The following is a 12,476-nucleotide window of genomic DNA, read 5'->3' as shown; positions in this document are numbered from 1 at the left end:
TAGTGATAATATAACCGGTCTGACGCAATTCGTTCCGGTGTCATTTCCTTCGGCAATGTGAAAACGCGATCTCTAACAAAGATTGACATTTGCGTATGCAGTTGCAGACCTCCGTTACACTTCGATCGATCCGCATGTTTTAATCTGATGAAGTGAAGTTGACGCCATTGTTACTGTTTATTAGTAAAAGCCAAAGTTTATGAATACACGTGCACTGAGAGGGAAACCGACCAATCACAACAGCCTGAGAAGCCGAAGCTTGCTGATATGGTATGGGTGGGACATCCTTACACACTCTAAGCGGGGAACCAGTCACGACAGACCTGGTCAGCTTTACCAATCAGAGCGTTTCGGAAGGAGGGACTCTAAATATACTGTAAGAAATCCAGTCGTTTTGTTAGAAGAGGGACAGCAGTGAATAATAGACTTGAAATATGTCAAATATAAAGCGTTTTTTGAAACTAGAAACATGAACATACATTGCTAAACACCCAAAAAGCATAATCAAAGCCTCAAAAACAGCAAAAGAATGGCTCCTTTAAAATGGGAAAGGACGTCAGATATTCATATAGCAGCAGGGGCAGTATTCTTAAACCTGCTGCTGTGACTCCGCTCATTAATGTTAATCTAAGAACAAAAAAATAGAAGAATTCAGTGTGTTTTGTAGCTTTAATTCTGTATTTAATTGAGAATTTAGACTGTAAGACTGTAAAGTGTTTGAGAACTTAATTTCCGTACATTTCCTAACTGTAAAGACACGATAGCTCTCAATCATACTGTAGGCTACTTCAATGTGGAACGGCTATAATCAATGTTAAAATAAAGAAAAAATAATCAATTTAATGGAGACATCAGTTTCAGTACTAATATCAGAATGTTGCCTAATTTGGAGATTAAATGTGAAATTATTCGAATGTAAAAGTATATTTAAAAATATGAATGTTATTTTCGAAAAAATGTGTGATTAATCATATTATGTTATAATCGATTGACAGCACTAATTATAATACTTTACCATATAATAGTTTGGCTGCCAAGTGCAATAGATTTGAGGCCTCAAAAAAATGATATAATTTATTCTACGACGTGCCATTGAAAACCTATGTGATTCTTTCTTCTGTGAAACACAAAAGAGATATTTTGAAGTCGTTTTGTGTCCATTGGGCCATTGTTAGCTATTTGGTACCAACGATTTTCCAAATACCCTGTGTTCGGGAAGAAAACGTTATATAGGTTTGGAATACGGGAAATAATTTTCCTTTTATGGTTGAACTATCCATTTAATCCTTGCCAACACCAAATAATTCCTAATTATTGTGATTATATTAGTTTATTATTAAATGTTGTTATTAAATAATATTCATAATACATTTTAGTGTTTTGTCGTTTTTAATAGGCCTAAAGTACTTTATGTGAGCTTAATCCCAGTTTGCTTTGTATAGCATATTATAATTTTGACCCATTAACGTAAAATATATTCACTGTTTCTGACATCTTATCTGTTTCTGCTCATATAAGACGTAATTTACCATCGTTTGTCATTACAAAAGTATTCACTTTAATGCAGCGTTTGAGTATTCTGCCATTTCGTAGCCTAAAGAAAGTGTTCAAGGTCGCGTTTGTATATGGTAAAAAAAACGTGATGCGCTTGCAACTTAAAGCGCTTTAAAAGGAAACATAAAGCGAAGACACCTCCCATTCTCATCTACATTTCAAACTCTCACTTCCTCCATGATTTAGAGTGAGCTCTGGCCACAACTACTGCCATTCACCTTCTTCACCTCATCTGTGTCCGCCGTCGGAATCCAACTCTTCATCCTCACACCTCAGGAGCCAGAGGCCCATCCCCAGCCACAGCTCACAGGTACAGTTCCCCGTCCCGTTACATTATATGTTAGTAGGATGCCGGGAGCTCAGTGATTTGCATCCCATTGCTAATCTTCGGATGCGTTTTTAAAAACTACCAAGCTACCTAGAGAACATTTTTGGGGCAGACGTGACTCCAAACGCACTTTGAATAGGCTGAGCCAAATAAACGTCAGAATAAACCTCAGCACAGCACGAGCCTCGAATCTCGCAAAGCTCACGCGCCTGACATTTGAGACGCATCCATCTTTAGTTATTTATAAGCGCAGTGTTTTTATATATTTTACTCGTTCTATAATATTTTATATGGCGAAAGAGAAACAATTTTTTAATGATTGTTTAAAATAAAATATTTAAAGTGGAACTTGCATTCCTTATTGAGTAGGTGTCCTTTCTGAACTGTGGATGCGGTTGATTATTTGAGGAAGTTGTGAAGTTGTTATATGTTTGACAACAAGAACAAAATACATGTCACATTAGAGAACTTCAAACATCGTTCAATATCATAATTGTTGCACAGAAACTAAGGAGACAATGCAAGTTGCTGCTTTCCATATGCCTTAAATTAGCCATTTATGCACGACAAGGGAAGAAAATAAGAAATAGCGATGTGTATTTAAACATACCGTATAGGTTGTAATAACTGTTGGTCGTTTGAGTGGAAGGATGTGGTTTAACTGAACGTGTGTGCTCCCACAGTTGCTGTGCTATTCATCCAATTCTACTATCGTTACTTTCTCTTGTTTTATAAAGTTGTGTAACATTTCATATTTCAATAGAATGAAAAACGATTGATGTATGCATAAAAATGTGTATTTTTACACTAATGAATAAAGAGAGAGAGAGTGCAATAAAAAGGGAGATGCATGGAAAAGGGGGTATACTGTTAAAATGCTTTATTACCTAAATCTGCACACAACGTGGCATTAGACTTGGAGAAGTACACAGAACGTTTCCTTCTCTAGTTCTTCAGTTTCCTCTTTCCTTCCTCTTTCTTGCTCATTGCCTACATGTACTTTGAAACATAGAATGATGAACTGGGGCAACTGGCCAGATGCTTTCTCTATATTTCTCTGGTTTTATTTGTCTGAAGCATTTTAGTAACTCACTTGGCCATTTTCTGTAACTATTCATTGCTAGTTATTCGAATTCAAAGGCATTTCGGTATAACACCAAGAATCCAACTTAAGTGCAGCCTACCTCACCACCAAATTTGAGTCAAAGGAAATGACGAAACGTTACAACTTATCGTAACATTTAGGTATTTTGTGAAAAATAATAAACTTACATCCCCTTTCAGTCCCACCTTAAAATAACATTCAAGGTGTAAAGTGTGATGCTAATGAATGAAAAGTATGTTTTTTTGACATGATGAAAATATGTTTTACAGTTTATGTGACGCCCATTATATGATTCATTCTTGTTCATATACCTCTTACATGTATGTATTTTTATCTTTTCACCTCAACTTTTGTTCAGGTCACCATGTCTAGGAAGGTGGTCAGGTCCAGCAAGTTCCGTCATGTCTTTGGCCAGGCGGTAAAGGCGGATCAGTGCTATGATGACATCAGGATCTCCCAGATGACTTGGGACAGCAACTTCTGTTCTGTCAACCCCAAGTTTGTGGCCATGATTGTGGATGCCAGCGGTGGAGGAGCTTTTATTGTCCTACCCCTGAACAAGGTGCATCTTCATCACACACATTAGGTTTAAATTTGTCACACCAGAACACCTAGTGATGGCAAAATTGTGAAAGAATATGTGAAAGAACTCGATACAATAGTTAAATAATATACCCTTTCCTCTATAGATTGTTGATTCCATATGTATTCATATACACTATATATGCATTTGTGTGTGGGCCTGTGTTAAAATCAGAGTTGAATTGTTTAGCTGCAGTAAAGTTCTTATTCAAACTCAAGCAACAACTCAAATAGGTGACAGACTGTTACCTGTATCGAATGTTCTTCTAAATGTCTGAATTTTAGAGATGCATGAAGTCTAAATAAGGAAGTTCAAGGTTGTGTTTCCTTGTTACGTGTCACCAGATCTAGCATCTCTTCTCTTTCGGCACTCTTGCACTTGTTTTTGCCATATTTGGAGTGTGTAGCTGTCAACTCTGCACAGGATGTGGTGACAGCTTGCAGATTGAGTGAGTGAAAAAAAAGTGAGAAAAACGACAGCTGCCCTTTGACGCTTCAAGTGCAAAATATTTGACGTGTCTGCTTTCATTGTGTGATTGACTTTTTGTCAAAAAGTCAAAATGTGCACAAAGGTTTTTACACACTTCAAAATGTATGACTGTTTAGATTAATTTTATTTTACAGAACACAAACACTTTTGGGGATTTCAATAGAAATTTATTTTATAACATTTAATTCAGATTTGTTTCCTTTTTGTTTCCATTTGTTGCTCTACCTGGATCTTATACTAGAATGTGAATGAGCATTATGTCCTCTTCGATGTCCTGGGGAGTGCATTGCTCAATAGTCATTGTTGCTCTGTGCACACAAAAAAATTGAATCAAGTCATTTGAGTGGCTTGAAAAGTTTTTGTGCACTGATTCTTTGGTTTATTGATCATCACGCTTTGTATTTTTAGTGTTAACACCTAATTCTGAGAGGCAAACATTTCAATTAAATGTGAAAATTGTGACGTTGATAATATATGAAAATCTTTACACCCGACTGTATAAAAAGCAAAGTTCCTGGTACAGTTTGATTTCTGAAGAACTTTGAATTCAACAAAATTTGAATTGTTTTATTTTTTTAAAGGGAATTGATCATATATAAATGCCTCTTGCACATGGACCTGAACACAACAGTCCCATTTGACATTAAATATTTCCATGTACATGATGGGAACTCCAGCAGAATGCTGTCCTTTCTAACTGGGTTAGAAGTTAATAGGTATAATTGAAGGCATCGATGTAAAATTAAGATCAGATGACCAAAGTCACAGAACTCATTCCCTCCACAACTCTACCTAAACAATTTTTCTGCTCCCATCAGCTTGTTTGTTAAAGAGCAAGACATGTTTCATGTTGCAGTTGTGTATTTAATTATTTGTGTATTTTTTGTCCATGTTTGTCTAAGTTTGCCTCCCTTGGTTCTGTTTCATAGACTGGTCGCATTGACATGTCCTCACCCACTGTCTGTGGTCACACTGGACCTGTTTTAGACATCGAGTTTTGCCCACACAATGACAACATCATTGCCAGTGGCTCTGAAGACTGTAGTGTCATGGTGAGTGACATGTCCTCCTTTATTTATCTAGGCCTATTGTTAAATGATGTATACCAAGCACTAAAATCACATATTACATGTTGTTGTTATCTAATAGATCTGGGAGATTCCAGATGGGGGTCTGGTCTCACCTCTGAAGGATCCCGTGGTCAAGTTGGACGGCCACTCTAAACGTGTGGGCATCCTCAGCTGGCATCCCACTGCCCATAATGTGCTAATGAGCGCAGGTAACCTAACATCTGGCATCCGCTCAAGAGCCAAAAGGGCATTCATTCATGATCCAAACAGAGCAATATCACCCTCTGCTGATCATTTACATACACTGTCATGCTCTCTTATCTTATCTCTGGATTCCACCACTGTGTACTTCACTCACCATATCTCCCTTGCCTCTTTTTTTCTCTCTGAAGGGTGTGATAATGTGATTATTCTGTGGAACGTGGCCCGTGGAGAATCAGTGTTGCGCATTGATTCGCACAGTGATCAGATCTACAGTGCTTCCTGGAACAGAAACGGTTCTCAGATCGTCACCGCCTGCAAGGATAAGAAACTACGCGTCTTTGACCCTCGCGAGGGCACGGTCATCTGTGTGCGTGCTTCTTTACAGTGTGATTGAATTGCTTCCATGCCTCCTCGTACGTACAGTCACATAAATGACACTGCTCATGTGATCTCTGCGTTTCAGGAGAAGGACAAACCTCATGAAGGCTCCAGGCCGATTAAAGCTGTCTTTGTGTCTGATGGGAAGATCCTGACCACTGGTTTCAGCCGCATGAGCGAGCGGCAGGTTGCCCTGTGGGACCCTGTGAGTACATCATGAAGTACACTAAAAAAATTCTGCTAACTAATAAAGTGTGGTAACAAGTCAGAATCGATTTGATTTCATCCTAATCATGTCAACTAAGTACGTAGTTCTAAAAAAGAACAGCTGCATGCTTATGAAAAAAGTTTTTAAAGTTATAAATTAAAGTTTTTTAAGACTTACAGGTCTCAATGGCGTAAATGTTTTAATTAGTTAGTTAGTTCAATTGGAAAGTCATAGAAGTTTATGTCAAGTGGTTTCAAAAGTGTTCTTTGTGCTTGCAGTTGAACTTTGGGGAAGCTATGACTCTGCAGGAGCTAGACACCAGCAGTGGAGTGCTGTTACCGTTTTTTGACCCAGACACCGGCATCGTTTACCTTTGTGGAAAGGCAAGAAACATTCACATGCCTTTAAACACTACTTTCCACAAAAAAGGCCAGATCTTAGACATATTTACTCATTCATATTACATTCAAATTAGGGCTGTCAAACGATCTGTGTACTGTGCATATATTTTGTATTTCTAAACACATACAAATACATGAATATATTTTGAATATATATATATATATATATATATATATATAAATTATTAAACATGGTTGGTTAATATAAATAAATACATCTAAATATTACCTAAATATATATACATCCATGTGTATTTTTTGTGTTTATAAAACAAAATTAATATGCACAGTGCAAAGAGATTATGTAAACACAAACTTTTAGTCTTTGCTAAAAATTTGCTTATAACCAGACAGATTTTGCCCCATTGACTCCCATCGACTCCCATTTTTGTTCTGTTGAACACAGAAGACATTTTGAAGAATGTAGGTCAGGATTTCTGGGGCACTTTGGACTACTTTTGTATTTTTTCCTACTATGGTAGTCAATGAGGGCCAAAATCTGTCTGGTTTTGAGTATTCTTCCAAATATCACTGTGTTAATCAGAACAAAGAAATTTATACAGATTTGGAACAACTCCAAGGTGAGTAAATGAATTTCCATTTTTGGGTGAAGTATCGCTTTAATCGTTTGACAGCTGTAGATTAAATATGAAATAGTGAATCTTCATGGCCTCGTGTCAAACTTTACAGAAGTTCTCATCCTACGTTTGATATCTTATATAAAGTAATAAGCAGCAGCCTCTTAATAACGGCATCACCACCAAATGTGCAATTTCCTAACATCTTTTGCATTTGATTACAGAGTGTTTGTCTTACACAATGGTAACTGGATTTGTCCAGTGTAAAGTCTTAAAGTTTGTTTGTTTTTAACCCTCTGTATATCATTCAACAGGGTGACAGCAGCATCAGATACTTTGAGGTCACAGATGAGGCCCCATACGTTCACTATCTCTCCATGTACAGCAGTAAAGAGAGTCAGAAGGGCATGGGCTACATGCCTAAAAGAGGCTTGGAGGTCAACAAGTGTGAGATTGCAAGGTAAACGCATCCAAGCTGTAACAAGCTGATATATAGTTTACATGCTTTCAACCATAGACATATAAAACAAATTGTATTATTCGGCGTATAGTTTAACCTCTTTATTATTGTTTGTTTAAACACTTCTCTGCAGGTTCTATAAACTCCATGAAAGAAAGTGTGAGCCTATTGTGATGACCGTGCCTCGTAAAGTAAGTTGGACTAAAACATTTATTCATTAAACTAAATCAACTAGCATATGTAGCATCAAGTCATTGCTGACTTGAAATGTAAAAAATCTTGTTGAATTTAATTCTGTTTCTTTGCTTTAGTCTGACTTGTTTCAAGAGGATCTTTACCCTGATACGATTGGTCCGGAGCCATCGGTGGAGGCAGATGAATGGTTTGATGGTAAAGATGGAGAACCAATCCTGATATCGTTGAAAGATGGTTTCGTAGCAACCACCAAGAATAAAGAGTTTAAAGTGATCAAGAGCTTGATGAGCACCACATCATCTTCCTTAAGCAACCGACAGTCTGACAGTGCGGTAAGAAAATTGATCAAACAGTGAATTATGTAAAGTATATGACTGAGCGTCAGTCTAAACTAAGCTGGTTTGTCTTTCTCTGTTTTACATATTGGACGTGCAGGCCTTGCAGAATGAGGTGAAGAAACTGAGAGAGATGGTCGAGGACTTGACCAAGCGAGTGAGCGAACTGGAAAGCAAGTAGCTGATGAGAGAGATGGGTGCAAGGTGATGAGACATGAATGCGAAATGCAGATGGATGTGTAAAAGATTTGTGTATAATGAAATAATAAAATACGTTCATGGAAACAAGATAAATAGAAATATGGGAAATGTTTTCAGAGGATAAAAATTGTGTTGCCCACATTCAGGGATTTTGTTAGTTAAAAATATTCTTTAATGTGATCAGATTTGTTTAAAGCTCATTTTAAAATGTATGTTTTATAGAATTTGAAATAAATATCTGGTATTTTAACTTATTCATTTCTGTGTAGAAAATTCATCATGATGTTTTTTTGTAAAACACAAATGAATTCAATCTTTAACATTTTATTGAAAACAAATTCAAAATACATAAAATGAAATGTTGACCTGAATTCCTCAAAAATATGTTCTGTCTAAATATTTAGCAATTTTACAGCTTTTAAAAAAATAGACAGACACAGAAACAATGACCCGAAAGAGTTTTGGACACAAGCTGAATTTCGATTAACAAATGCTTTTGTACATAGCTGCGGATATCTGAACCCGCTTCATTAGCAATATCATGATACAGAAATCAGCTGTCAACTCAAAAGATATGCTTAACATTATTTCATAGCTGTTCAATAGCTCAATAATTATGATTAGCTTGAAAATTGAATTATTTACAGATTTCCAGATTAACCTTGTCCATACCCAACTACTAAAGCATTTACTAGCATAGATACATTTTATACTGCAGTTACAATTACCATGGCTATGCCCTAGCTTAACCAACTCTTATCTATACATAATTCTTGCTTGGAGCGGAGGCGCTATTGCTGTAGTATTTGGCAGTTCCACTTGATCCTCCAGAGCAGGGTCGGCTAAAGCAGCACAGCAGACCTCCAGCCACCAGCAGCAGGACTCCACCAGCCCAGCCCACAAAGATGCAGGCACCCAGCTCTCTCTTCTGAGATTGAGGGAACAATGGATTGTTGAAATCGCGCACCACGTTGTGAGCAGACCAGCTAACGGGAATGATCAGCAGCAAACCCGCAAGCAGCAGCCCGATGGCGGACAATAGGCTGATTTTGGGTTTGATGTCCTGGTTCTCAATGCAAGTGGTGAAATCAGCACCAGCGCACAGAATAAGCAATGACAGGCAGATGAGCATGCTGCTGATGATAGTCATGGCCCGGGCTGCCTGCAGGTCAGAACTCAGGATGAGCAGCGATTCGTAAGCCTTACACTGCTGCTGTCCAGTACTCTGGACCACGCACTCCATCCATAAACCCTGCTCCTCAAGCTGTGCGGGGAAATAGAGAGGTTATTAATGTCAATAACAAATCTTTAAACAAAAACAAATATTTTGTATCTTCAGCAGTGGTTGTGTACCTGGGCAGTGATAATGTTCTGGCCAGTGAAGGAAGAAATCTTCCATCTTGGAACAGCGATGGTCACAATGGCAGCGATGAGACCTAAGATTCCCAGCGCCACACACACAATATGTACACCAGATGAGCCCATTCTAAAAGAGATTACAAAAAGGAAAATGATAAAGATTGAGGTTTTAAATTCTCACTTGTGTTATCTTTCTAGAGCTTATCTATTTGTTATTGCATGTAGCATATATTTATTCCCATATGCAATGGCTCCGCCCTTCAGACATGCCCATACAGGAATTTTTACCTCTGAGCTGTAGTGAAAAACAATGTCTTAACCCTAAATCTTGAAGCAAGCCTCAAGTCTCAACAGGTCCAAACAACCCCACCTATCTTTCCTTTGCTCCTGGCCACAGAAAAACCTCCACTCCCTGAAGATGGTCTTAAGTTGATCTCAATGTATTTTAGTCTAGTGGCGGGTGGCAGTACAATAATAACTTGTTTCCATTTTCCTACACACTCACCTACAAATGTTTGTGGCTTTTTTTCTGCATTCATCGCAATTAACTTTTTGATTCTGTATAGCACCACTGCATTGTTTTACTAACACAACGCAAAGCTTGATGGATTGGTCAAGAACTAGAGGAGGTGACCAGGTGGTGTGTGGGCACAATTTGGTTTATCCCAAAAAAGAGAGGGTGACAAAGATGCAATCTTTTAAAATAATTTTAACAGAAACAGTGTATTATATATTGTTACATACAGTACAAAGATTTTTTTTTATATTAATGTTAACATTCATCTACACAGCTTTCTTTCAGGCATAAGTAAAAATAACTGTTTGGTATCGAAACACAAGGGAACCGCCCTTGTAACCTCCTTTAATCACACAGAAGTCTGATCAAAGCTGAAAATTACTTAATTTTTTATTTGTAAATGAGATTTCACAGTTTTCCCCTTATTTCTTAGATTTAAAATTATTATCAATAAATTATAGGCTGATTCATTGTAAAAGCTTACTATTCTATACTTTTAACTATTTTTTAAAGAAAATGTTTTTATTACCTTTTATTAAGTGTGGAGAATATGAAGAACTCTCTTGTAGTTTCCTGTTGTTTCTTCTCTAAGTCGTCCCGGTTCGATTTGTGTCTTTTTCTTTGGTAGTCTCTCAGCTTTACAACGGTAACCTCTGATGAAGTTGGTGTGATGTGTGTAAGCTTATGTAGAGGAATGCAGAGGGTGGAGTAAAATTGGGAGGCAGGTGGTCGGTATAACAGAGGAAAAGGCCAGACTAGACTTGTTCCTTTTTCCCTCTTCTGCGTTCTTTATCCCAACCTTCTATCCCACCATTTTCCAACTTCTCATAGTAAGGAGGCCGATCTCCATTTTATTCATAATTTGTTATCAATTTAGTTTTTTCATTCGAAGACCATAACGAGATATTTAATAGTTTACATGTATACAACGTCTTATTTTTAATTTCGTCATTTTTTTCTTTGTACGTTTACATTGTCCAAAAAAAATCCATTAACTATCACATGCTTTCTTCTTACATAATCAACAATCATAAACATAGGATGAGTTTGTATTCCAACATCATAACACCATGATTCATGACCAGTCACCATCAAAACACACATGACGTATAGAAACGATCATGAGTTGAGTGGGTGGGCTTTGAATTGTGAAACACAGAGATTGGGAGATTGGGATGCTAGGCAACAATGGATTCATTTAAAAACATGTATCTGAATATAAAAAGTTCGAGTGCCAAACTGAAGACAGATTAACAAAATATTTTAAATAGTTTCCGTAGGTCTTCTGTGAATTTAAAGATTTCACTGATTTGTAACACTATACATGCACATGAAAGTGATTGCAGAAAAGTAAAAAGAGGTAAACCATTTAAACCTTTTATCAGATACCTTCTTGATCTTCTTCTAAGATGCTTTTGTGAAGTATTGAAGGAATTTCCATCTATTCTGGGATCTTCATAGCTGCCTGGTTTTCCTTACTTATTCATGCATTTCAAAAGCATTTCTTGCTTTTTCTTAAATTTTAGAATAATAGTAAGAAATATGTTGAAATATGTTGGCACAATAATAGTTTTGTCTACAAAATAAAATGCAAACATTTATTGATAAGCCTGAAATGAAAAGATTAATCAATCACAGGCAGACAGACAGATGTTGAGTATATACTCTCAAACTCTTGAGATGGAAAGTTGCGACAGCTGGAGTTCAGTTATAGAAAAACAACAGTACATTTTGGTTATTAGTAATAAAAAATCATTAAAAAACAATATTGATTTACAAAGCCTTTCTTAACATCTGTATACATTTATATTTACTTTTGTATGTTTAATAAAAACTTTTAGGCCTACATATTATAATCAACCATATATGTTATCCTGGACCATAAGACCAGTCTTAAGTAGCGCAGGAAAATTTTTAATAATAGCCAAAAATACATTGCATGGGTCAAAACATTGGGATCGCACTATTTATTTGGGTCTTGGAAATACAATAATAGGGTTTCAGTAACTGGTCGTTTAAGATTCGCTGCTGGTTTTGATCGAGGATAACCCTCTCGTCTTCCATTTATGGTCTTATGTCAGGGATATTGTGAAATACCATTGGGAGTCTGCACAGGATGTTTATTTTGAAATTGACATAATTTTTTTACGCTAATTTTGTATTTGCTGTGCGGATTTGACGCAAACAAAGACGAATGAACAAACATCTCAGACAATCAAATTTAAGATGCTTACGGTACGACATCCTCTGTGTTCCTTGCATCCCCGAGACTGGTTAACATAAGTGGATGGAACCGATGCATACTTCCATATCTCAAATTACCCAGGGCACAGGAAATTTCGGAGGTTCTCCTTCAAGGAGACCGCGTATGAATTTCAAGTCCTACCGTTCGGGCTGTACCAAGCACCACGCATTTTAACAGGATGCATAGAGGCAGCACTAGCACCGTTTTCGCATATTTGGACAACCTACTCCTGGCCTCAGACAACAGAAAGCAACCAGTGTTACAGA

The 12,476-nt window shown here is 37.1% G+C and overlaps 2 protein-coding genes across 2 annotated transcripts; one reads left to right on the top strand and one right to left on the bottom strand.

Annotated features, from left to right (window-relative positions):
* Positions 1–1,706: 1,706 nt before the first annotated feature.
* coro1a (coronin, actin binding protein, 1A) lies at positions 1,707–8,343 on the top strand. Its single transcript, XM_056753593.1, has 11 exons — positions 1,707–1,864; positions 3,346–3,549; positions 4,989–5,111; positions 5,209–5,338; positions 5,522–5,700; positions 5,797–5,916; positions 6,198–6,302; positions 7,213–7,358; positions 7,492–7,549; positions 7,670–7,885; positions 7,989–8,343. The coding sequence occupies exons 2-11, from the start codon at positions 3,352–3,354 to the stop codon at positions 8,067–8,069; spliced, it is 1,356 nt and encodes a 451-aa protein (XP_056609571.1). The 5' UTR covers positions 1,707–1,864; positions 3,346–3,351; the 3' UTR covers positions 8,070–8,343.
* A 54-nt stretch (positions 8,344–8,397) lies between these two features.
* cldni (claudin i) lies at positions 8,398–10,652 on the bottom strand. Its single transcript, XM_056753595.1, has 3 exons — positions 10,495–10,652; positions 9,443–9,575; positions 8,398–9,353 (listed from the first exon to the last, which is right to left on the bottom strand). Exons 2-3 carry the CDS (start codon positions 9,572–9,574, stop codon positions 8,850–8,852), a joined length of 636 nt encoding a protein of 211 aa, XP_056609573.1. The 5' UTR covers position 9,575; positions 10,495–10,652; the 3' UTR covers positions 8,398–8,849.
* Positions 10,653–12,476: the final 1,824 nt, after the last annotated feature.

The sequence above is a fragment of the Triplophysa dalaica genome, chromosome 7, assembly GCF_015846415.1.
Source record: "Triplophysa dalaica isolate WHDGS20190420 chromosome 7, ASM1584641v1, whole genome shotgun sequence".
Classification (NCBI taxonomy): Eukaryota; Metazoa; Chordata; class Actinopteri; order Cypriniformes; family Nemacheilidae; genus Triplophysa; species Triplophysa dalaica.
The sequence above is the reverse complement of the archived record's forward strand: the minus strand, read 5'-3'. Positions and strand labels throughout refer to the sequence as shown.

Excerpts from the sequence above, each read along its gene's own strand:
- cldni (XM_056753595.1), bottom strand. The coding sequence starts at position 9,574 with ATGGGCTCATCTGGTGTACATATTGTGTGTGTGGCGCTGGGAATCTTA. Across the intron at positions 9,354-9,442 it reads AGAACATTATCACTGCCCAG|CTTGAGGAGCAGGGTTTATG; the intron begins GTACACAACCAC and ends TTCCCCGCACAG.
- coro1a (XM_056753593.1), top strand. The coding sequence starts at position 3,352 with ATGTCTAGGAAGGTGGTCAGGTCCAGCAAGTTCCGTCATGTCTTTGGC. Across the intron at positions 5,917-6,197 it reads AGGTTGCCCTGTGGGACCCT|TTGAACTTTGGGGAAGCTAT; the intron begins GTGAGTACATCA and ends TTGTGCTTGCAG. Across the intron at positions 7,359-7,491 it reads AACAAGTGTGAGATTGCAAG|GTTCTATAAACTCCATGAAA; the intron begins GTAAACGCATCC and ends ACTTCTCTGCAG.